The 24,100-nt window shown below is 35.3% G+C and overlaps 1 protein-coding gene across 1 annotated transcript in view; it reads right to left on the bottom strand.

Annotated features, from left to right (window-relative positions):
- LOC125054869 (T-box transcription factor TBX6) overlaps positions 1 to 22,797 on the bottom strand; it is a 34,021-nt gene extending 11,224 nt beyond the window's left edge. The window contains exons 1-3 of the mRNA XM_047657006.1: positions 22,550 to 22,797; positions 19,291 to 19,408; positions 2,955 to 3,222 (exon numbers count right to left, since the gene is read on the bottom strand). Of these exons, the coding sequence (XP_047512962.1) occupies positions 2,955 to 3,222; positions 19,291 to 19,408; positions 22,550 to 22,646 (483 nt within the window). The 5' untranslated portion in view covers positions 22,647 to 22,797. The remainder of the gene's footprint in view (positions 1 to 2,954; positions 3,223 to 19,290; positions 19,409 to 22,549) is intronic.
- Between the last annotated feature and the right edge of the window lie 1,303 nt (positions 22,798 to 24,100).

Genomic DNA, 24,100 nt, shown 5'->3' with positions numbered 1-24,100 from the left:
ATGCCGCCTGCAGTGCCTTACAAGGCATACGCTGATAACGATATGGTTTTGAAATGCCTACCGTGAGAAGGTTTTGCTTCATCCTACTAAAACACGAAGAGTGGAATTAATAAATGAAGAAGGGAGAATTGATAACGAATTATATTTTAAGCAATTAAATATAGTCTAAACAATATATTTTACAATGATTTTTTGGGTAAAATGTCAGGATTGGGCGTTGATTACTTAAATTTGAAAAATTATCATCAAAAATTATTGTTCTGTTTTTGATTGAAACTATATGTATGTATAGCACACATTTTGTCTTGAGACGGTGCACGCGCGCAATAAAATATTAGCTACTTATTATGTTTAAGTTCCTATACTCTTTAACTAGGTGACCATGGAGAGTGTTCAGAGGAATTTTTCGGTCTAATACCTGCAGCTGAGTTTCACTATCGGACGTCAAGGCAGCCCTGCGATTCTGTAACTTACTTTTCGAACTCACAATATGATAAACTACAAGCTCCCACCTTTTGAGAATGCCAAATCATAAAATGACTGCTTCACGACTGATTTCAGAGCGACCGCCGATGCGAAAACCGCTGTGTGAGTTCGAAAAGTGAGTTACAGAATCGCAGGGCAGAATACAAAATACCATCCGAATCACCTCGACGTCCGTCGTTCTACAACTGAGCGTTTTTTAAATCAGTTTTTGCTGCGCACCACCGCTATGTGGAACCCCACAGAAGTATTTCCGAACCAATTCGACTTAGGGTCCTTCAAGAAAAGAGCGTACCAATTCTTGAAAGGCCAGCAACGCACTAGCGAGCCTTCTGGCAATGTGAGCGTCCATGGGCGGCGGTATCACTTAACATCGGGTGAGGGTCCCGTTTGCATCCTATTACATAAAAAAGACAACTTATGCAACATCTATAAAACTTTACAGGCAAACTATAGTTACTGGGTCCAAAGCAAATAAAGAGCAAAGATACTGAGACACTCAGAGTCATGTTTTTTTTTTTTTGTTTTTTTTTTTTATGTAATAGGGGGCAAACGGTCAGGAGGCTCACCTGATGTTAAGTGATACCGCCGTCCATGGACACTCACAATGCCAGAAGGCTCGCAAGTGCGTTGCCGGCCTTTCAAGAATTGGTAGAATTGCCCCCCCCAGAATACGAAGGGCAGCCTCCACCGTCCTCCACCTCCTCCTCCGTCCACCACCGGGCGCAGAGTGTCCCGGTGTTGGACGCCCAGAGGGGGAGAATGCATGTACTTCAATACAGTTTCAAATGATATAAACGGTGCAAACCTCGAAAAATGTGTGTATGATATATTCAATAGAAGTTCGAGTCATCCAAGCGTAACAGTGTTTTTTCCTGACCTGTCATAATAGTTCCCTTTCCTTCACGAGTTAATAGCCATGAACAGGGAGTTTATTTTGATAGACAAATGATGCCTTATTTTCCCTATTATTAATGGTAGTGAGTGATTTAATGGTTTTCATCCACTTTTTATAGACTTTTTTGTATTACAGTGTTAAATGGTATTATTGTTTGCATGTGCAAAGAGTTTTATTTAAAATATTAATAAGGCCTGGTAAAAGAATAGAGTACAGAAATGATGTACATGGTAAAAAACTGCGTACGCATTTGTTTCGTAATAATTTTTTTTAATAAATTTTCTGATTAAATTAATAAAACAATCGTACTAATATAATATTTAGGACAATATTGTAACTAACACAATCACCATATGGTCTGCTTGAATAAATAAATTATTGTTATTGATTAAATTATATGATAAACACGTTAACAACTTTAGACGGAAGACATTCGACACTATTACTTTTAACAAGTTTTTTTTCTATTACTAAGTTTGCTAAATGTTTTTTTAGGATACTATATGTAGAAGATTGATATTATGAAAATACTTTAGAAATAAAAATTAACAATACCAACTACTATAATCTTGATCAACGTTTACCGAAACTAAAAGCTCAAATTTCAATTTTGTACAAGCAAATTTAATCTCAAAGTGATTGAACTTTGATTATGACATTATCACGATAGGAACAAATTTTATTTTTCACCAGTAACTGTAAATTGTTTATATTTATTAACATTGAACTTTATTTACAAAGGGACAGAGCTAAAATTCGATAAAAGGCTGGTTTCAATTATAGTGGAAGTGGTCAGGTAGGCGTTGCCATTGTATGTGAAAGACGAGTATGGAGTGGAATAAAAATAAACTGCTTTATGTAACAGTGAAAAATTGGAGGTAAGCTGTAATTATGACAAGCTCAGGCAGAGGCGGTGGTCCATACAAATTATATTATTACAAATACTACGTAAGACCACCGGTATCGTTAAATAATTGTTAGTTTTGTATTAATAACATATAACAGTGATATACTGTAATAACTTTATTTACGGTTTAAGATATCTCTCATAAACTTTACAACATTCACTTACACGAGAAAATATACTAATACAATTACGTTTATTAAATTAAATCAGTGGCACTACAACCTTTTTTGCTCTGGGCCTCAGATTTCTGTCAATCTAATAGGCAAGTAGGTGATCAGCCTCGTGTGCCTGACACACGCCGTCGACTTTTTGGGTCTAAGGCAAGCCGGTTTCCTCAGGATATTTTCCTTTACCGTTCGAGCGAATGTTAAATGAGCACATAGAAAGGAAGTCCATTGGTGCACAGCCGGGGATCAACCCTACAACCTCTGGGATGAGACTCGCACGCTTAAGTCACTAGGACAACACTGCTTACATATTGTATGCAATAGTAAAAAACGTACAACAGCAGTCACGAAACAACTTGTTAGATAAAAATACGGTAATAACAAAATTTTGCCGCCTATAAAACTCTCTTTCCATACATATGGAGTCAAATAATTAGAATAAATGTTACCAGTCTCTGTTACCAAATCAATAATTTATTAAAATTTAAAAAATACTTACATGCCCCTGCGCATCCATGGTGTTATTTGTAAGTTTAAGCTTGCTAAATGAGATCGGGTTCGCCGTCCAATGGTGTCCAGGGGCTGGTGAATCGGGATGGAGCATCAGTCTTCTTGGTGATTGAGGCTCAGCGCCACCTGCAGCCGCCCAAGCGCCGCCTGCCCAACGCCAACGGCGTCGACCGACAAGGGATAACTCTAGTAATACACAGTACTCCTCACGAGGGTCCAGACCGTTCAGAGACACGCGAAGAGAAGGAAACATACGCCTGAAACAAAATTGTTATATGTATAAGTAATTATGATATTTATTTATTAATACTTCATTGAATGAAGAAACACAATACAATTGATATAATTAAATGAAAAGGAGGGCAACTGGCGGCCTTATCACTTTAGAGCGATCTCTTCCAGGCAACCTCTTAAAACATATATATATATATGCATTAAATATTTTTGATAAATTTAATTTTATAATTGATAGTTGGAAACAACCGCTTTTTTCAAAGAAGTAACTTAGTATGCCTTTTCAAATAAATAAAATTAATTGCTGTTCATATTATTTTTTATTGTAATAACACCATATATTATCAATCAATATTACAAGTTATATCTATGACGGAGGTCGGGGCAATAACTTTTTTATGACACCAATTTAATGCTAAGCATTTGCCGCATTTTATTTCCTAACCTATAAATTAAGCTAGCTCGGTACACGGTTGACATTCCTTTCCACCTTCGAATTTGAATAAACAAAATAAAATTAAAACAAGCACTTAACAGTCAATAAAAGATAACTTTGCACCGTAAAATGAACCGCGCACGAACAAAGAAGACGATAATAAAATTACGGCGGCTATACGGCGATAGTGGACAATGCCACTCAGTTAGGTTTTATCGTGATTATAAAAGCATGTGATGGGAGTAAAAGTGTTGGTCAACGAGCTTTTGGCACCCGTGGGGAATCACGGCGCCGGGGCAGATTACGCCGACGTGCTACTAATATTAATCTAACTCATTAATGGATACTATAGATAATAAACTGATTGAGCTGAGCGCATTTCGACGGGGTTTTGTTCAGGGTTCAAATGTTTAATGTTTTTTTTGAAAACTGACTTAAACCTGAATAGGTGCTAATCTAAGATTTAAGATGGCGCCTGGTAGATAGTACCGGTGACCCCAGAGCTGGTACTTTCCTTGCTTGACGAAGTATCGAAATACAGAGAGAAAATGCTGCCAGCTTTAAAAAATACGCAGTGTATTTTACACAGGGACCAAACTTTATAAATTTGTTTTAAATTAATTTTTAATTATTTTTATGAGTAGGTAGGTTAAGAAACTGAACTGTATATTTTATTGCTATGTTTAGGTTTTATTAAAAGAACTGTCAATCAGGAATCAGGTGAAAATAAGTTCGAAATATTTGTGCAAAATTTCTTCTTACTATATATTGGGGTGTTGGTAAATATTTTTTTCTATTTATACATATTAAACATACATTGACTAGCTTAACAGTTTAGAATATGCACTGATTCCGGAAAACAATATTTACATAGTAAAATACAACTAAAAACTACCTTCTTTTGTTTTGTAGGTTATAATATAGAAGGTAATCTTTCATTACCTAACATAAGTAGGTACGTCATACTGGATGGCACGCGGCTAGATTATACGCCATAATTTGTCTTACAGCACATAAACCCAATGTCATTTATCAGCGGCTGCGCCGGTCCATCCGTCATAACAGTGGTATCTTGGGGCCGCCGGGCGCGCTAATGCACTCCGATAAGAAGCCGACACAGGGACACAATTAACAGAACACTAAATTAGCCTCCATTTAAACTTTACGACGTCGGCTACTGACTTACGTTGCGGTGTGGATTGTATCGATCGGATTGAATAAAAGGCCCTATCAGAGTACTGGTTGCGCAAACTACTTTGTGATACAATTTAAAATAGTTACAACATTGTGTTCAATAGTATTGCAATTATTTTAATTGACATAATGTCATGGGCTTAAGATTGATAGCTACCACTTCAGATTAATAAAATAGCATGAATAACAAACCAAACCAACTGTGTCAATAAAATAAATACGCAAGGTTTAATTGCGACAATGTTTATGTTAAGAAAATCCAGAACCCTTATCCATCGACAATATTGACAATCCTTCGTACAAACGCTGGGAACAAACACAAATATGTACTTACAATACTTGCCCACTATCGACGCGGGCGCATGTTGACCGTACATCGACAAATCCCCGGCTACCGTTCGACGGCTCTTATCACATCACGTCAGTTATATCGGCTTTGAAGCCGCCGACAAAGGTGACGATGGACGTGCAATTTATGCGAAAACCCCCATGCACCTCTTTAAAAGCCTATTACAGCTCAGAAAAAGACCTCTTAAATGCCGTCTTAAGATATCCTTAATGTACGCAATTCCCTTCGCATTTCGCTGCCGTGTAACTCACATTCCGAGCCGCTTAACTAATTAAATATGATAATAACAGTTTGTTATCGCAATCCTCTTAAAATTTTTAAACCATATCGGTAATCTAAGAAACGGACCGATTTCTCTTCGAATGTTATTTATTGTCCTGTAAAATTTGGGTTTCGAGTTGTTTTAAAACTTTTATTATCTGAAGTATGAGTAAGCGCAGTTATGATTGTGACTCGTAAATTAGCCGACTTTCATTACATTTCGGTATTGCATATAAAAGTGTCAAAATTTTAATTTTCGAATTAACGATATTGTAACAACCATAAATGTAATGTCCGAATATTATTTAACGACGCCGTTTACAAATGCAAATGAAATAAGGAGACTATAAAACAACGCCATAAAAGGCATTCGAGGGCGCGCTAAGCTGCGATGACTGCGCTGCGGCGGGAAGGGACTTAGTAGAATACAATGGGACCACCAAAATCGCGTTGAATGAAGTTTAGAGTGGGCCATAAATCGGTAACAACTTGCCAATTGCCGCACGGAGGCGCTAACAGCGCGGGAAGAAACCCTAACATCCGCTCTCGCATCCGCACTCGAAATCTAAAACGAACTGCGATTTTATACACTCGTATCCGCTTATTAAAAACGACTGTTAAATCCCCAAACATATGTAAATATAACAATTTGTTGTAACATGAAATTGACCCTTTGTCTATCCGCTGCTTTATTCTATCACCGCCTTATCAGTCAAGCACAAAATTAATAACATTCTCTCCATAAACATTGCGTGAACACTGGCTTTGTATTTACGTTGTCATAAACAGACACAACCCTAACCTACCCCACAAGGACTAATTATCTTAACAGTTGATTTCATGAGTATTTTATCGTCAAGTTCAATGTTAAAACTCGTTAATGCGACAAGACCTCTTGTTCTGGCATCTGTTGCTTTACAAAAGAAGCTTACACGCTAATTCTCGAGAGGTTAAAGAGAGGAATGTGTGTTTAAGCCGGGCTCATTAGCGTTCATACGAGAGGTCCAGCCGGTTTTTTTCGTCCGCCCAGATGTGAGCCTGGGCAAACAACTCCACCTCCATTGTGTGGGTGCATAAAAAATTGGACACCTGGATGTGTCAAATTGTTCACTACGGCCTGTGAGCCGCCGTGAGAATCGCAGCGAGATCCATCCAGTGTGTTTTGACTGTGATTAGCATTACAACGTTATAGAAATGTTGATACAAGAAAGCCATGTAAATGGTAGGCTTTATAACTTAATAAACAATGTTGGCCTAGTGGCTTCAGCGTGCGACTCTCATCCTTGAGGACGTAGGTTCGATCCCCGGCTGTGCACCAATGGACTTTCTTTATATGTGCGTATTAAAAATTCGTTCAAACGGTGAAGAAAACCCGGCTTGCCTTAGACCCAAAAAGTCGACGGCGTGTGTCAGGCACAGGAGGCTGATCACCTACTTGCCTATTAGATTGAAAAATGATCATAAATATATTCAGAAATATGAGGCCCAGACCTAAAGAGGTTGTAGCACCACTGATTTTTTTTTTAAATCTTAAAACGGATTTCTGGCCATCGCACTTAAAAATCATCGGCTAACGGTGGAGGTTTGAATCCAATTAAAAAGTATAATGATTAGCAGTAGGAAGGCGGTTAGTTCAAAGACTGCTTCGAGCATACAAGGCGCGTGCTTTGATCGGCAGTAATTTTCAATTATAATCTTACGTAAACACACAAGCGTGAATCGAGTATCGCAACGAAACGTATGGATGTTGGCTGGTAAGGGCGATGCTAATATGAAACATGTTAATGAATCAACATATACCAATATCATCAATGGAGCTGTCTATACGAACATGTAAAGGGTGGTTCACACGGAACGTTCCAAACTTTTTTCATCTCTAACATGTCCGTAAAGTTTTCACAAACGTTTTTTTTTGGACAAAAAGCGAATCCACTCCACATGTTGGGCGAATACAAATAGAGTTCACATCGAGAGCCGTTCTTAACAATACAAATAAACCAATTTGGGTTTGGATACAAAAAAGAATCGCTCGGGTTGAGTAAATCGGTATTAGCATATTGATGGCCATCTCTATCTGTCGTCCTTTGTTTAAAATCAGCGCCAGCGGTTTCAATCATAACGATAGTGACAATAACTTATTTTATTGGAAGCTTTTTGCCGTGGCTGCAGGTGGCAATGAAATGAGCTTCTATATTCAGTTTTTTTAGCTTTCGTTGTTTTTATTGCCAACATAGGCCGCGTTGTCTGCAAAAAATATGTAGCCAATGCTCAGTATTAAATTAATCAAAATAAAGCAGCATATCGTGCATATCGTAAAAATTGTTATTAACTACTAAAAATCAAAATCATTTATTCATATAGGTACACTTATGAACGTCAAAAAAGAAATATACATTAAATGCTTCTAATTTTACATTTACTGCCAGGTCTCAAATCAAGGGCGTAGAATGGAAGAGAAGAACTGGCAATAAACTCTCCGCCACTCTTTTTAATCGCGAAGTTTGTTTTACTAAATGTTTGTAAGAAGCTGCAAGTATTAGAACATGTTCCACATGACATTTTAAGTAATAGTTAATTAATAATAAATAAATATATTAAAAAGGTTTGTCCTCTATCAGCAGGAGGAATGGTGAAATAGGAGCACGCACTACATTTTCGTGGGAACAACACGCAAATACATAGTCGAAATAACTAAGACCACTATACATTAGTATTTAAAGTTAATAAAGTTAATAAAGGTATGGTTAAAGAAAAACGCTTTTTACCGGATTAAAGTTATGTATTATTATTATAAATTTACAACTATTTGACATAATTTTAAATTTATCCGACGTTTCGCGTGCTTTACAGCGTGCGTGGTCACGGTGACTGAAGACAAAAGATGTTGAATGTCCATCTTTTAGTCGATACCAACTCCGGGGAAACAAATACAGATAAGGCAACTTTCTCTGCAGCTGTGATACCTTTTGACATTCAACATCTTTTGTCTTCAGTCACCGTGACCACGCACGCTGTAAAGCACGCGAAACGTCGGATAAATTTAAAATTATGTCAAATAGTTGTAAATTTATAATAATAATACATAACTTTAATCCGGTAAAAAGCGTTTTTCTTTAAATGTGTAAAAGTTATGTAAATCAAAGACAATACTAAAGGTATGGTTTACAATTTATAGAGATTACAATTTATAAGATTATATATAATATAATATTTTGTTATTCTACTGAAAATTTGTTAAAAACGAATGGTTGCAATGACTTATTAGAACCAAAACTAGACGTCGAAGCTAGTTACTCTTGTGACGAATGATTGTCCGATGGGCGTGATGGCACAAAGAATCCCTGTGGCGACGCGGCGCACCTGCCTGACATGTTTATGTGCCAATCACCAAATTTACAACTACCCCAAACACCGACGTGCGGAAATTAAATCTTTTTACTGTGCGCCGGCGCCCTTTACGCAAGCTTTGGCACCAACGCATCGAATATCAAACATTTTATCCGTCGAATCTCAACCCTTTATCAACAAGCTATAAACGTGTAAATAAAATTTAATTTTCGAACGTTGCAGTGAAATACAATCGAAGTTTTTAATTACATTTAAATGTGTACACTGTGCGATTCGGCACCGGCGCAGTTGCACAAAGCGGCTTAAATTGCAACAGACGATACCGGCTGGCAATCCTTCAGTAATTTAGTTGACAGTTAGTACGGGACCGCCATAGGACAAAGCTTATCTCGCCGCCGCATCTAAAGTCTATTATTCGCCTTTTGACGCCGTCCAATGCGCACAACAGGTCGTTAAGATAATCAATACTAGCATTTTGATCACTTGCATTGAATGCGTTGCTATGTTACTCTTATGACTACTATGTTACTACTTTTATGACACATTTTCATTTACAGTACTACCTCAGTTAAAGTATTTGGCTGGTTTGCTGTGTGTCTAAATATGTTCTGTTTTCAATAAATCAAAAAGTATTTATATTGGATATTACTTGACAAATTATTATTGAACGAGACGCAGGAATATTTATTTCTTTATTTATTAACACTTCGTTGCATGTACAGAAATGTAATACAATTGACATAATTAAATAAAAAGGAGGGCAACTACCGACCTTATCTTTCGAGCGATCTATCTAAGGCAACCCCATATCATTATATATCATTTATCATTAATTAATTAATAAGTATAATATATTATTTAATGTGCTTAACTTATATCATGGTACTATTTGATACTTTAGGTATAAGTAATATTTTATTTCATGTGCCAAAGTTCTTAGACTTCATTAGAATTGTGACAAATGAATATTTAATTAGAAGATTAATACTTTCGAATCTGGTTTTGTGAATTAAAAGATCACTAAGATCTAAATAAGTTCAGATATCTGAGAAAATTTATTGTTATGGCACCATAACAATTATTATCAATGTGTATGTAAAGTAGTGTTGGCTTAGTGGTTTTAACGTGGGACTCCCAAGCCTGGTCGTGGGTTCTTAGTGCTGTGCACCAATTGACTATTCTATGTAAACAAACCGACAGTCTTCTGTTAAAAATCGACGACATATGTCAGCCGCACAAGAATCACCTACTTGTATATAAAAAAATTAGAAGTCAATATTATTATTGTTTTTCACTATTGTAGTGTCATATTTTTCCCGCCCAAAATATGAATAAAAATGATATCAGAAATATCGGTGGCGAAGGCGGCGATCGTTAGGCTGCCGTCTGCGCATAAATCAAACAGTTTTATGAGAGCTCCCAATTTTTTAACTCGCAACTTAATGAAATGCGAGCACAGTATGGGACCCGACTAGCGACATTAAAAACGACAAACCATAAGGACGGACAGTTTCTAATTATAATCCTGTCAAAGCTGCGATATAAGAAAGAATTGATGGTCACCTGTAAACGGTGATTTTATCTAAAACGGCGATCTTAAAGATAGTAGCTAGTTTTTATTATGACTTTTCTAATTGGTAACTGATACCTTCAATCAACTTTTCATTTGTATTAATTTATTCTTCGTCAAATGTTAAGCTGTAGTTTACATTACCTGTTTCTTCTGTCAGGGGTCTTTATTTTATTTATTTTTTTCGTAATCCTACAGCTAACATAAATAATAAACAACAAAAAACAATCAAACTAAACATATAGTCAAAGATTAAAATGATTAAATACGTAATACCTAATTCGGCCGTGCCGTGTGTATGTGGGGTGTGCTAATATTGCAGGTGATTTAGCGGTAAGGATATTCTTAATACTGAAGTCAACAAGTCAAGGCTTAAATAGTGGTCGTTGCCGACTTTTGCTGCCGATACGAAATGCGATGCGCGATACAAAACTGAGTTTTTTGTCGCATTATATCGTATTAGTCGCGAGAGTTTAAATCAAATTAAAAACGTTATAAAAAAGTATTTTTATATTAATTTCATTTAAATTGTATAATTATATTTACCATGAATCACGGGAGTTTAAACGATAATTAATTGATGTAAGCATAACAAGAAAAGTCTGTCATCTTAAAGAATAATGTGAATAGCAAACCCATCAAGTGCAGGATCTGCGGTTACCGTACCGTGATACCGCAATACCTAGAACCCTGAGGACTAATTACAAACGTATGTACCGGGGTTCATTATTCATCGGATCTTGGAACGCTTGTATTTTAGGAAACAGTTCAAGGAAGAGATACTCGCGAATTATACTCGCAGGAGGGCTTCGCCGACAAAGAGGCCGCCGCACGCGAACCACACTCGATTCACAATTAAGTTCGTGTGTGTTAATTGATATTAATTCGGCGTGTGTGGCTCAAGTCAGCGCTTCTAATACATATCTTACTCATAGAGAGTCAAAATGTACTGAGCTTTGTCACTATACAAACAAACACGAACTTGTATAGCTCCCAAATATGACATAACGTTTAACAAACGAAATAAATATTGTTTTATTTTTATATTCTTTATGTAAGAGTTGGAGTTTAGGTTTTTTTGGTTATAATAAAATCTCTGCCAAAAAAATACAACGTTTTATTAATAACGTTGTCACGAATGTTGATTGTACAGTGGGAGGTAGAAATAAAAGTTCCAGCTCGCTATTCGCTTATCCCAAGCGTAAATGATCAGTCATACCAGGAATCGCGCCAAGGTTGCGTAATGTGTTGGACTCAAACGCACCGCCCCTGTCACAGTAATTAGTGGATATGTTGCGACATCATACCAAGTTGACATTGAAATACATATTTCAAAGAAATTTACTTCGTGAGAAGAAAATAGTACACATGCAATTCCGTCTACTGAGGGAGTCCAGGATTATAATGTACCGACTTAAAAATACTCACTCACATACACACACTCACTCACACATATACCCATGCAACTCTATTTATGTAGGATATTTGACTGTTTTGATTAGTATTTTTTCCTTTTTTAGAAACTTTAAATTTTGTTGCCTACTCATATATGTATCTCCTTTTTTTTTTGTTATGACTCAGTATGACTTATACTTTGTCGCAGCGGCAAAGTACAGTCGATAAATACTTGTGAGATAGGATTATCTTAAAAATAAAGTCCAACAAACGGAAGGAAGAACTTTTGTGAGGAAACGAACATGTTCTATGTGAAATGAGCAGGTCTGAAAAACGCGATCCAAGATTGCGAGACCACAATCTGCCATCATGTTGTGAACCTCAGAATTCAGAGATTGAAAAAATCCTACGCTTGTTTCTGAATTGTGCCATAGTGTTCTCGTACAAAAACCTTCGCTGGAGATGGTATAAGAGGAAAGTACAAAGATGTTCCTCACTTATAGTTTGATGGCAGTTTTACCAAACGATGCCATCTCTCAAAGGTCAAGTTCTTGTGAGCTATAAACATTTATGTCACGCTTGTGCAGCATGACTTATCACGAACGGTATTCTCACAACCTTAACGAGTAGGTAACAACGACACCCGACTGACACTTTTATTAAAAAATCGTGCTGTATTGCCTTCGCTCACCCATTTTTAAGTTGGCTTTACGGTGTTTAAAGTGGAATTTTAAACTTTATTGTTAGGTGGTAGGGTTTATTTTTGTTTGTACATGTACCTAAAAGGGTTGATTGTTTCAGTAGCATTGCTGATACAGATCATAGCGTGATGTCGCAATGGGTTCTCTGATGGTATCTCTCGCGCGGGTGGCTCTCGGTTGTACTAAGGGAATTATCATTACAAGCTTTGTTTGTAACTTGTTGGAATATGAATAACAAATGGTATTTGTGGACTAAAGCATGTTCTAGAAATCGGCAGCATAATAATAGAGTAATGAAATTTTATTCGTGACAAATAAATGGTTGCGACAAAAATATGGTTGTGACAAAATTGATCTAGTAGGTACTAGGGAGTCAAAAGTCAAAAATCATTTATTCATATAGGTAACTCAATGTACACTTATGAACATCAAAATAGAAATATACATTAAATCCTTCTAATTTTACATTTACTGCCAGTTCTCAAATCAAGGGCGTAGAACGGAAGAGAAGAACTGGCAATAAACTCTCCGCCACAAGTAGGTATCTAGATTACAATTGTTCCCTGATACATGGTGTATGTTTAAAACATTTTTTAAGGATAAAGTATTCTTAGTGTAAGTATGCGTAACAAACCCTGACCCTAAGTATAATGTATGAAATATCGAGAAAGAATTTATGATTTACTGATTACAATAGCTATAAAATTACGTCAATTTAATAATTATTTAATCTTGTAGTTTATGCAAATTAGAATAATTTAAACATATGAGTGTAAGATAACATCAAATGTTGCTTAAAATTTAAAAGTGGGAGTGTCGGTGTCGTTGACATTACCATTTTTATTAAAAATATATATTTGATGCAGAGTTTAAAACGAGGGAAAAAGATATACCAATTTATTTAAAACAACTAAATTTAAGACAAGCGTTTAAATATTATTTTTAATTCATATAAATGCAAATCTATTTACGAAAAGCTCGAAGCGTCCGAATAATCCGACGACATAAGTACAATATAATAGATCCGTGTTTATATCTATCTATTAACGAAATTTTATTTAAATTATATTAACATTGTCTTCCGTAAATATATACCGATTTAAGACTACATTATTCTGAAAATTTCAAACAAAATATTTTTAGTTTAATAATTGCTTATTATTTGGGAAAGGGTCTTTCAAGAATATATGAAAGAGTATATACTGTCTAAGACTTTATATGTTAAAATATAAATCAATAAAAAAATAATATATAATATATTAGCAACGCAAAAAGATTATTAGTTATTTCAAACACTTAAAAACACAATCGAAAATAAGTTACTTATATCGCCACTCTTAATCGTCTATCTTGAGAACACTGGAAAAAGGAAAAGAGGAAGACAGAGCAAGAGATGGGAGACGATATAAAGAGAATAGAAGACACAACTTGGACAATAAGAGCTAATATTAGAAAAGAATGGAAGCAGCTGGAAGAGAGGAGCTATGTGTCAGGACAGGACATGCTGATCATCAAAACCGTCACATCTGATGTATTATATTAAGTTAGGTTATGTAACTAAAACAATGTTTATACATATTACACTGGGTGTCAGGAATAAAGGCTTTATATTAATAATAAAAAATCTAAAATATTTATGTTTTAGAATGTCAGAATGTTTTGTTACACACTGCTAATGACAAGAGAGGACAAGGCAGACATAAATTGTTAGAATACAACTTTTTAGACGCCTTCTAATTGTCTGTTTAAGTTATGCAGGTATGACGTTTTAATGAATATCTGCCCTTTCATATTGCATTTGTGTGTTTTATATTGACACCGCTTCGTATTAAAGCGCATTAATTATTAATTAATACATAAATTGTCCAAATACAGTTCTACGAACGATACAAAGAAATATGTAAATCGTTTTATTCTGGTGAATTACATGTCGTTAGCGAATGATCGCCCGCCGTTCGGTCCGTGAGAATCCCCAACTTCCACGGAACATGGGTTAAACGCTTGTATCGAGAGATACCGATCTAACCCGGCTGCCTGTTGGCGCCATAAAAACAAAACACACGACCACTTTCTTCCCTAAATTATTCGAGGAATTTACGACGTTTCGACTGACAAAAATGTTATAACCTAATGAGAAATTATCATCAGACCGGGCTAGCAAAAAATGAATCATGCGCCGCTCAGAGATGACGCGGACCACATTTTTTAGTTCTCAATTCAATTTCTTTTTCACGTATTAGTTTTTTACTCCAGTCGATTGTTTTAGCCACGGGAGCGGTGATGACGACGCAATATCAAAATTCTTGACAATATTTTTTGTATGATTTATGTATCTACATTGCGGGTTCGTCAAGATAACTGTTAAGTCAGCTCGCTTAATGACTAGCAATCTACGTTGCTTTTACTGTCTTGGCTAATCGGGATTGAATTCGTTTTCCTAAGGGACGTCGCGATATGATCATTCGGTGGCGTCGTCGTTCGGCGCGTGCTTTAGATTCTTGCCCCTTCACGGAATTATCAATTACCTACAATGACGTTACGCTTTTGTCTCAACGACAATCTTACGTCATCTAAGCCTTTATTACTGTAAACGGTCACAATCAATTCTCCCAAGTCGCACAAACAACTTCGTTTTACGGATATTAGGATTTTATAGTGATTGCGTGAAGTAAAATTAAGCAATTTAGCGTTCTCGAAGACTAAATGTTTTTACATTTAAAAAGTTTCAACGATTTTTATCTGTCTACGTGCCGTACCATTTAAGTATTTTTATTATTCAGATGCAGTAGATTGCGTCTGGTTTTTACATAAAATATTTTAATTATTTCTTGCTTAAGCGTAGAATTGAGGTATAATTGCACTATTTCCTTGGCGAAAGACAGCTCATCCAATTATCAACTGATCAGGAATGGGCATGTGGATGTCTCCTGTCAATTTTTCAGGAGACAGTGAAGAGTGACGAGTAGAAGTATTGAGCACTTGAGAGTTGGCTGTCATAATCTGATTATTAGTGCTGCATGCGCTGGGCGGAGCACGCGGCGGGCGGCCGACGGCACCGCAGGAGGTCGGCGCCCGCGCGCCTCTCTCTCGCACTCGCTCCTATGCCAATATGGCAGACAGGGAAGGCGGATACCCACTCAGCAAGCAGGCGACAAACGACCTATGGTAAAACAAAAGGAATGCTGGAAGAGACGCTTTGAGGCGCCGGCGCCGAATCCCGCGCTCTAATCACCCATTTTAATTACGACACATATCAAATCAATTAATCGGTATTTATGTTAAGACAAGCGGCAAGCGTATGTTATGAACGTGATTCTGTAGATAGATCTCAGCGATATCATCGAATCTCCCGAATCATAAAACTCTACAACGATAAAAGCTAAAGCGATTGGAGCCGCCTGCTTCAAACATGTAGTCGGTACTCGCATTAACCACGACGGTAGATCCGAACATCTCAAGAATTTAATTATAACTTATGATTTTTTTAAGCGAATTTGGGCTCCCTTCCCACTGAATAACACGGGAATAAATAACGAGTTTTTATACTGTCTGTTTGTTTTTAAAATGGCGGGAGGTCCGCGCGACGACACGCGAGCGTTCTGCGCCGGCGCGCCTCGCCCATTTGTCATATTTCGTTTCTTTTTTGAAAAAAAGGCACTAGTCTAAGCATTTGTTTGTTTGTACAACGATTATTGAGGGTTTGTATTATCTCTGATAGCAGATGGAACGTGTTACAGTTCTGTGGTTTATTATTGCAGACAAGATTATTTATTTAGATGGATAGACCATATTTCAGATTATGTAAATGAGACGTTCGAGATAATAAGTTCACTAAAAACAGCTTCAGAGAAGCTGTTTAGTTTTTGTTTACCTAATAATTGTTCTTATTCCAGTTTGCTATTACGTAATTAATAATGAAATTATGTAATTATTAAAAAACTTGCAACATAATTTAATTTAAATTAACAATGAATAAAGTTGTTTTCAATAAGTTATGATGTAGATAATTGAGCCCTGTGTGTAATATTATAGCATGATAGATCTCTTTAACTTATAATTATTAAAGTTATTGAGACATTTTACTTATCTTGTAAGGCTACGTGACTTGTAGGTACATATTATTCTTAAATGTGTTACCTCCAACAAGTATGCATAGAACAGGGTTCTTAAATGTCAACTTTTTATAAGGGCGTTAACAATTGCCGTTTTAATTGGAAGCGAGATGTCTATCTTACGATGTCATGTTATGTTGAAGTTAACATATTTGTTGTTAGCAGGTGAGAAATTCTATATACTTTGTATATAAGTCGTGCGCATGGCCGCTGTATCGGCAGGTGTTAACTCTGCCCATATACGAACCACGTTGCACAAACGAACCGCCCAAATTTCATTGTTTGCGCTTTCTATTTACGACTCAAGCTTTATAGACCCCCCCCCCGCAAACCCTCTACAGACCCACAGTCTAATCAAACAACATCTAAAAGCACGCAACAATTTAAGCTGTTTTACACCAATGTGAGTGCGTGATCTTCGAACGAAATAACTCAATTTCGTGTGCGTGTACCTAGTTTAATAAGAGTTGAATATTTTTGACCCATTTCGAGATGTGGCGCCACGAGCGGCGCCGACGCGCCCCTGGGCCGGGATCATCAATACAAAACAAACAAAAGTGACCTCTGGACCGGCGCGGGCGCAGTTAACGAGATTCACGAATAAAGCGGTAAATTATCGAAATTCTGGCGTCCAGCGCGGTGGTCCGCCGGCAGCGATTTGAAAAAAACGTGTAGAAGATGACAGGGCTTAAGACGAGCGGCTAATTACGCGTAAAAAACATCGGTTCGTGCGTCGCTACAACAAAGTAATGCCACACAACAACCACCACGCATGTGCGTTGTTCATCTGCAAAAACTCATGCACTTCTCGGAGTACATTTAATTAGTTCACCGGATCTTTATCGCTATCATTGACCGATAATTACTGCAATTTAATGTGAAAGGATTCCTTCCAATGAAAATCGCGATTTGTCATTGCGTTTATAAACGAATCTTATCAGTCGGAGACAGATGGGCCTACGCCCTCCCGAGAGCAGGAAACGTCGAAGGCGCCGAGATTGCCGCGCCTGTGTAATTTCTGTGTTCGCTTAACATTATCGATGAAAAAAAATAATTGTAGGGGTACAGTCGTAAAGCAAACAAGCTTATAATAAGGTGTAATTTGTGTTCGACCATTTAGAGAAATGCACAAATTGATGTCGAGGCAGCTGTTTGTTTTGTCTATGATGGAGGTCCGGCCATACTCCCAAATTGTCCGTTAACAAGCCCCGCGTCAGATTCGGCAGCCCTAATGGCTTTTCGTTAAGTTTTTGTTGGTATTTTGAAATTAATGGCGGATAACCAACATGTTTTAAGATTGTGCTGGAGGCTATTTTATGACAGCTGCTTTATTTGATTGCTTTTTACAAATAGATATGTAATTCTAAATTTTAAAAATACGCAATGCAAGTTAGATTTTAGGAACACTTTTTTTTTTAATCACTCTTAAACTTATATCAAAGTTACTTAATTTTGATTCATATAATACCAATTTTTATTATAAATAATAAAAATAAATCAGTGGCGCTACAACCTCTTTAGGTCCTGGCCTCAGATTTTTGAATCTGTTTCATGATCATTTTTAAATCTAATAGGCAAGTAGGTGGTCAGCCTCCAGTGCCTGACACACGCCGTCGACTTTACGGGTCTAAGACATGTCGATTCCCTGACGATGTTTTCCTTCACCGTTCGAGCAAATGTTTAATGCGCACATAGAAAGAAAGTCCATTGGTGCACAGCCGGGAATCGAACCTACGACCTCAGGTATGAGAGTCGCTCGCTGTAGCCACTAGGCCAACACTGCTCTATAAATAATACCTGTGAACTTATTTAATGGTTCTTTTCTCAGTCAATATTTAGACACTTAATTATGACAAATAAGACAACAATTTTTATGATTGTCCAATTATAATTTTAATTGGTAAATGTAAAGACTGTTCAGACGATTATAACAAATAGCTTAAGATTAATAGATAGATTTTTAAGCATGTGAATGTGACATAGGATAGTAATTATAGCGATTTTAAATATGCTTAGACAAAATAGTTTAAGCGCTTTTATTTGTTGAAATAAATGAGTTTACAAAATTTTACAAGTTATGATTGTTAATGTATCAAATTTTATTATTATGAACTGGTTCTATTCAAAAGGATGTACCTACTATGTATTAAAAATACTCATGTAGCTAATAAATCTGAATGTAATATAATATATTAATCTCGGCTTTTATTCTATAAAATGTGTTATTAATTACAAATGACATTTACATTTACAATTTCTCGACATTTTGTGATAAATTTAATAAACAGAATTAAAAATAAGTTGCGCACATACAAAAACTATGATTTTTTTCGGACAGTTTTAAGAAAAGTATATCTAATTTTCACTTAATATCAAAGATACATCATTTTCTATTTTTGAACTAAAATAGGAAGAACATGATATTTTTTATGCAATTATTTCTAATAACTGAGTCATCAGTAGTTAGGAACTATATCAAAGTGTATTAAAAACGAACAAAGAAATGTCTTCGTCTACTGTACCTACTTAAATTATATATAGCAAAAAACAATTACACTAAAAATGGGACACATAATATATATAAAAATGTTCATTCATTTACGAAACTTAGACAGGAAAATATCAATAAAAAATATTAAATACGTTTAACTAAGGAATACCTAATTTGGCTGTCTTATGTGTTGGTGTAAAGTGTAATAATATTTAAAAAGGGTTTTACACTCACCGTCCGCCTTTGGTAATGATCATTTCAGTGCCTATATCATGAAACCGTCTCCACAGATCACCATTCAGTAGTCGGCCTTCGCATACAGGCGGTTCTGCGTCTGCGCCTACTCTGTGTTCTATAAAAAATACAATGATATATTTTTAAACGTATTAAAATAGTTATATATTAGTTTTTGGTTATTGTTATCTATTGACAATGTTAAAGTTAAAAAAATTATAACAGGTTCACTAAAACAGGTATTAAAGTCATTATAATTAAATAAATAAAGCCTTTATTCTCTGACCGGTTACAAACAAATAATTGGAAAGAAAAATTATAGAAAACAGAAAAAAGTTTTTTAACAACCAGTTTCAGGGTTGTCCTCTGACATAGGCCTCCACTATTAAATAATAGTGGAGGCTTAATATATTATTTAATAGTGGAGGCCTATGTCAGAGGACAACTTAATAAAATTATTCTGCTCTTTCTTGGGCTAGCCTCCTCCGTCCATCTGCCCATCTTTTTACTTTACGTCCCCTCTTTCTTTTCTCTTCTCTTGGGTATCATTCAAATACATCTTTTGTCATTAACAAAATAATATAATATTTTATATTATTACATTAAATTATTTTTTTCCGACGGCGAGAGTCTAATACCGGTTGGTATTGTTTATAGTTTCCAAGGCTCAAAAATCCATGGCTTTCATCATTATTTAAATGGGATGGAATATAAAATAGAATAACATTATTATTAATTAGTTATTTACTTTTTAAGATGTTTAATTATGTAATTCCTTACTTAGCAAAAATTCAAAAATTTAAAATTCAAAAATCATTTAATCATATAGGTAACACATTGTACACTTATGACTTGTCAGTAAAGAAATACATATTAATGCTTCTAATTTTAAATTTAGTGCCAGTTCTCAAAGCATAACATAAAAAGGAGATTAAAATTATTTAGTTACATTAGCACTAATGAACTATAATTGTTTAGTAGCCAAAAAGCTGGCTCCGAATGTTTTTAGTGATTCCAGCTCTCCAAATAGCTATTTTTTTTTTTTTATAGAACGGGGGGCAAACGTGCAGGAGGCTCACCTGATGTTAAGTGATACCGCCGCCCATGGACACTCTCAATGCCAGAGGGCTCGCGAGTGCGTTGCCGGCCTTTTAAGAATTGGTACGCTCTTTTCTTGAAGGACCCTAAGTCGAATTGGTTCGGAAATACTTCAGTGGGCAGCTGGTTCCACATAGTGGTGGTGCGAGACTTTCAATTCAATCCCAATTGGAGTCCCAGTAGAGATTAACGCATTTGCAGCGCGATTTAAAATCGCTGTTCGCTAATAAAATCAAAAACACCCGTTGAAATCGTATTCTCCTTATCTCTGTTATTACTATTATGTTGTTCGTACAATTAAAATATAAAGATTTAATTTATAATTCACAAAGAGAACCGAGCCATTATCAAAATATAAGATTTTGTCAATGCGCAAGTAAGTGTTTGCAAAATGCGCGGTGCCTTTGATCTGAGATTCACGTAGGAAGCAATCAAACAATATTAAACGATTGCCAATTCTCTCTGGCTTTTGACCGCTACAATTTGATTTGATGGCCTTGATATTGCGAGTTAGGTCATTCCGCGCCGTCACGGTATAAAACTTTGAAATTAAACTTGAAAATACTGTTAGAATATACAGATAACATTATGCATATAGGTACCTACTACAAGGCATAGGCCACGTCGAGTAATCCCCAGCACAAAACAAGTAAAAATAAATTCAGTTTTTATGTGACTTAAGTTTCGACACCTAAATATATAACATAACGCGATACTTCGCAGTTTGCAGATAAGGGACGACCTAGAAAATTATTTTTGCTAACCTCATGACGGGATGTCGAGAATTATACCTACCAAGAATTGAAATAAATAAATGGCATTGCAATTTATAAATGCATGACCAGACTAAACGAAAGTCACCGAAAACATGGACGTCAACTATGATTACTTAGTTAATTACCCATGAAAAACTTAACTAATATTGATAATGTTTTTTTTGAGCTTGTACAATAGATATAAGTTGTAATTTATTTTAAAACTAACTACGGCGGATGCAAGAAAATATAAAAACTCATTATCATGTCATTAGGCAATTACAATTTAGTATATTAAGATGTTCTAGGTCAATTAGTTACAATAAACAAAGATTTCATTTTATAGTTATACATTATAATTTCAATTTTTACACATTGTACATACCTACTATACAATTTAATTTGTAAAATTGATGCTACTCTACATTGCTAAATGCTAATTAATAATAAATGCTGTTAAGAAAAATAGATGTACTGATCATGTCAGTAAACAATAATATTTTACTGGATCCATGCAATACATTTTATTATATATTAATAGTAATTTTATTACAAATAATTCTTATATATTACATATATAGTGCTAGCTGACCTGGGAACTTAGTTTTTATACTTAGCCTAGCTTTTTAGTATCTACCTACATACCGACATATGGAACATTTTACTATGCGACTCCATAAACCTAAGTAATTAACAACTATTTTTTAAATATATTTTACAAATTTGTTATCCATAAAAAAACTACCTCACAGTTCAAGGAAGAAATAAATAAAGAGAATTGGTCCAGCCGTCTAAGTAATTTTTGTTTATAACAAGGATGACCACTTGGATACATTTTTTTCCGTGTTTTTTTAATAATAAAATACACTAGCTATATACATATATAGTATATATGTATACAACTATTCATGTTTTTATTAGAATTGAAATACAATCTCTGAGCTTTAATGGAAAAGACATCAACGCGCTCCGCTCTAATACCAATTAGCAATGTGTCTAGTTCTACTTGTATTGCCATGCGATTTATGTGCTGATTTTATAACGATTTGCCAAAATTTGTTAGGTTTCTCTATATTATATAAGATCATACAGTCTTATACATAAACATTTTAAAGGCGTATTTAGCTAAATAATGTAGTGTCATGCTTAGAGTGATTAAGACAAAACATAAGAGTAGGTAAATAAAATGGAAATAATTTTAAAATAAAAATAACTAATTACATATTTTATTTGATATTGTTTTTTGTAAAATCAAAATTTAATTGGCGAAACCGATTCCTGAATTTTGTTATTAATGACGTTTATATTCCATTACAAATTAACTTCTTTTGACATTTTGAAAATTTCTCATAACTGCTGGATAAGTTACATTGACATGTTTTGAATATAATATGCTTATTACTTACGCAATCCGCTTAGGGAAGCTGCGTGCAGCATTTGCTGCCTCAGCAAGTATTCACTAAAATGGGCTTGATCCATCATCATTTTGAAAAATTCAACCATAAATGTCACTAGAACACTTCACTAAAACATCTCCTTCACCGGCAGTTCAAATTGTTCTATCAAATACAGTTAAACACGACAAAACGACTATAAGAAAAAGAATGCAACGTGCGTATTGACGAAACGACAGCTGCGTTTACACTGACAACAAGATGACAAGCGGGCGGCGCGCGCGCATTGCCACGCCCTTTAATTCCGATTGGTCAAGACTACAACTAATAACTATAGAGCCTTCGCCTTTCGAGCTTTTCACCCGCCTTTACAGGTGATCTGACATTTGATGCGTAGGCGCATATTGGAAACCTATTGTTAACAGCATACAAACATGTATTTTATTTTTTATGTTTTAAAAGGGAAATATATATTGCCTAAGCATGAACATTAATAAGGTTTTGAAATAAAAATGTAGTCCGAGAACTTTGTCAGATTTAGTGATTACGAATTTAGTTTTAGACTAAATTATAAGAAGGAAATAAATTATTACGGTTGATATTTAGTCTCATGTAGGAATCTCATTTTATTAATTCAAAATAAGGCATTTATTAGTATTGTCTTTTTGTTTGTATCTGTGAAACCCAAAACGTACTACCTAATCTATGCCATACATCTGAATTTAAGTTTTTCTGATAAATTAATTTGCCCGCAGAAGACTTATTAATATTTCAGGTGATGAGTGCATATAATAATAATAATATAGCCTTTATATTCCGAAACTCTGTGATCTGTGATCTTTAATATATTTTCACTACAATACGTACATATATCTCGGAGTTCGGTATGCCTCTAGAGTCTAGACGCCTTACGCCTTTGTCTAGAGTCTAGACAAAGGCGTCCTCTAACCCTTTCCACTGTTTTTTTTTATAGAATAGGGGGAAAACGGGCAGCACTCACCTGATGTTAAGTGATACCGCCGCCCATGGACACTCTCAATACCAGAGGGCCACCGAGTTATCTAGTTTTGCGATTCTTCTCCAGTTGTAGCCTGTAGCTGTTAATTTGAGTTCGTCCTCCCATCTTTTGCGTTGTCTGCTTCGTTTTCCATCTCTAGGGTACCATTCCGTCAATCCACATATTAAAGTTAATAAATATTTGCTATGTTTAACTATCTGATCTACTCTTATTTTAAATAACAGACAAAAAGTCATAGATAATTAATCACATTTCAAAAACTGCATTTACAAAAATGCATTTGATTTAGTTTAGTGTTGTTAGAAGATGCGTGCATTTGTTGTTTTACCAAGTTAGCGAATTGGGCTTGATCCATCATCATATTTAAAAATTCAACTATAAAGGTCACTAGACCGCTACTTATTTACCGGAAGGCACTTTTGAATTTATCATATTTGTATTATTAATTAAAAAATTATTAAAATAAATTAATAAATGAATAAAGGAATTCTTTTATAGTAATTTTCATTGTCTTTTAAGAAAGGTATAATGGTTCTTAATCTGTC

Source organism: Pieris napi, chromosome 12 (genome assembly GCF_905475465.1).
Source record: "Pieris napi chromosome 12, ilPieNapi1.2, whole genome shotgun sequence".
Taxonomy (NCBI): domain Eukaryota; kingdom Metazoa; phylum Arthropoda; class Insecta; order Lepidoptera; family Pieridae; genus Pieris; species Pieris napi.
This window is presented reverse-complemented; position numbering and strand designations above follow the sequence as displayed.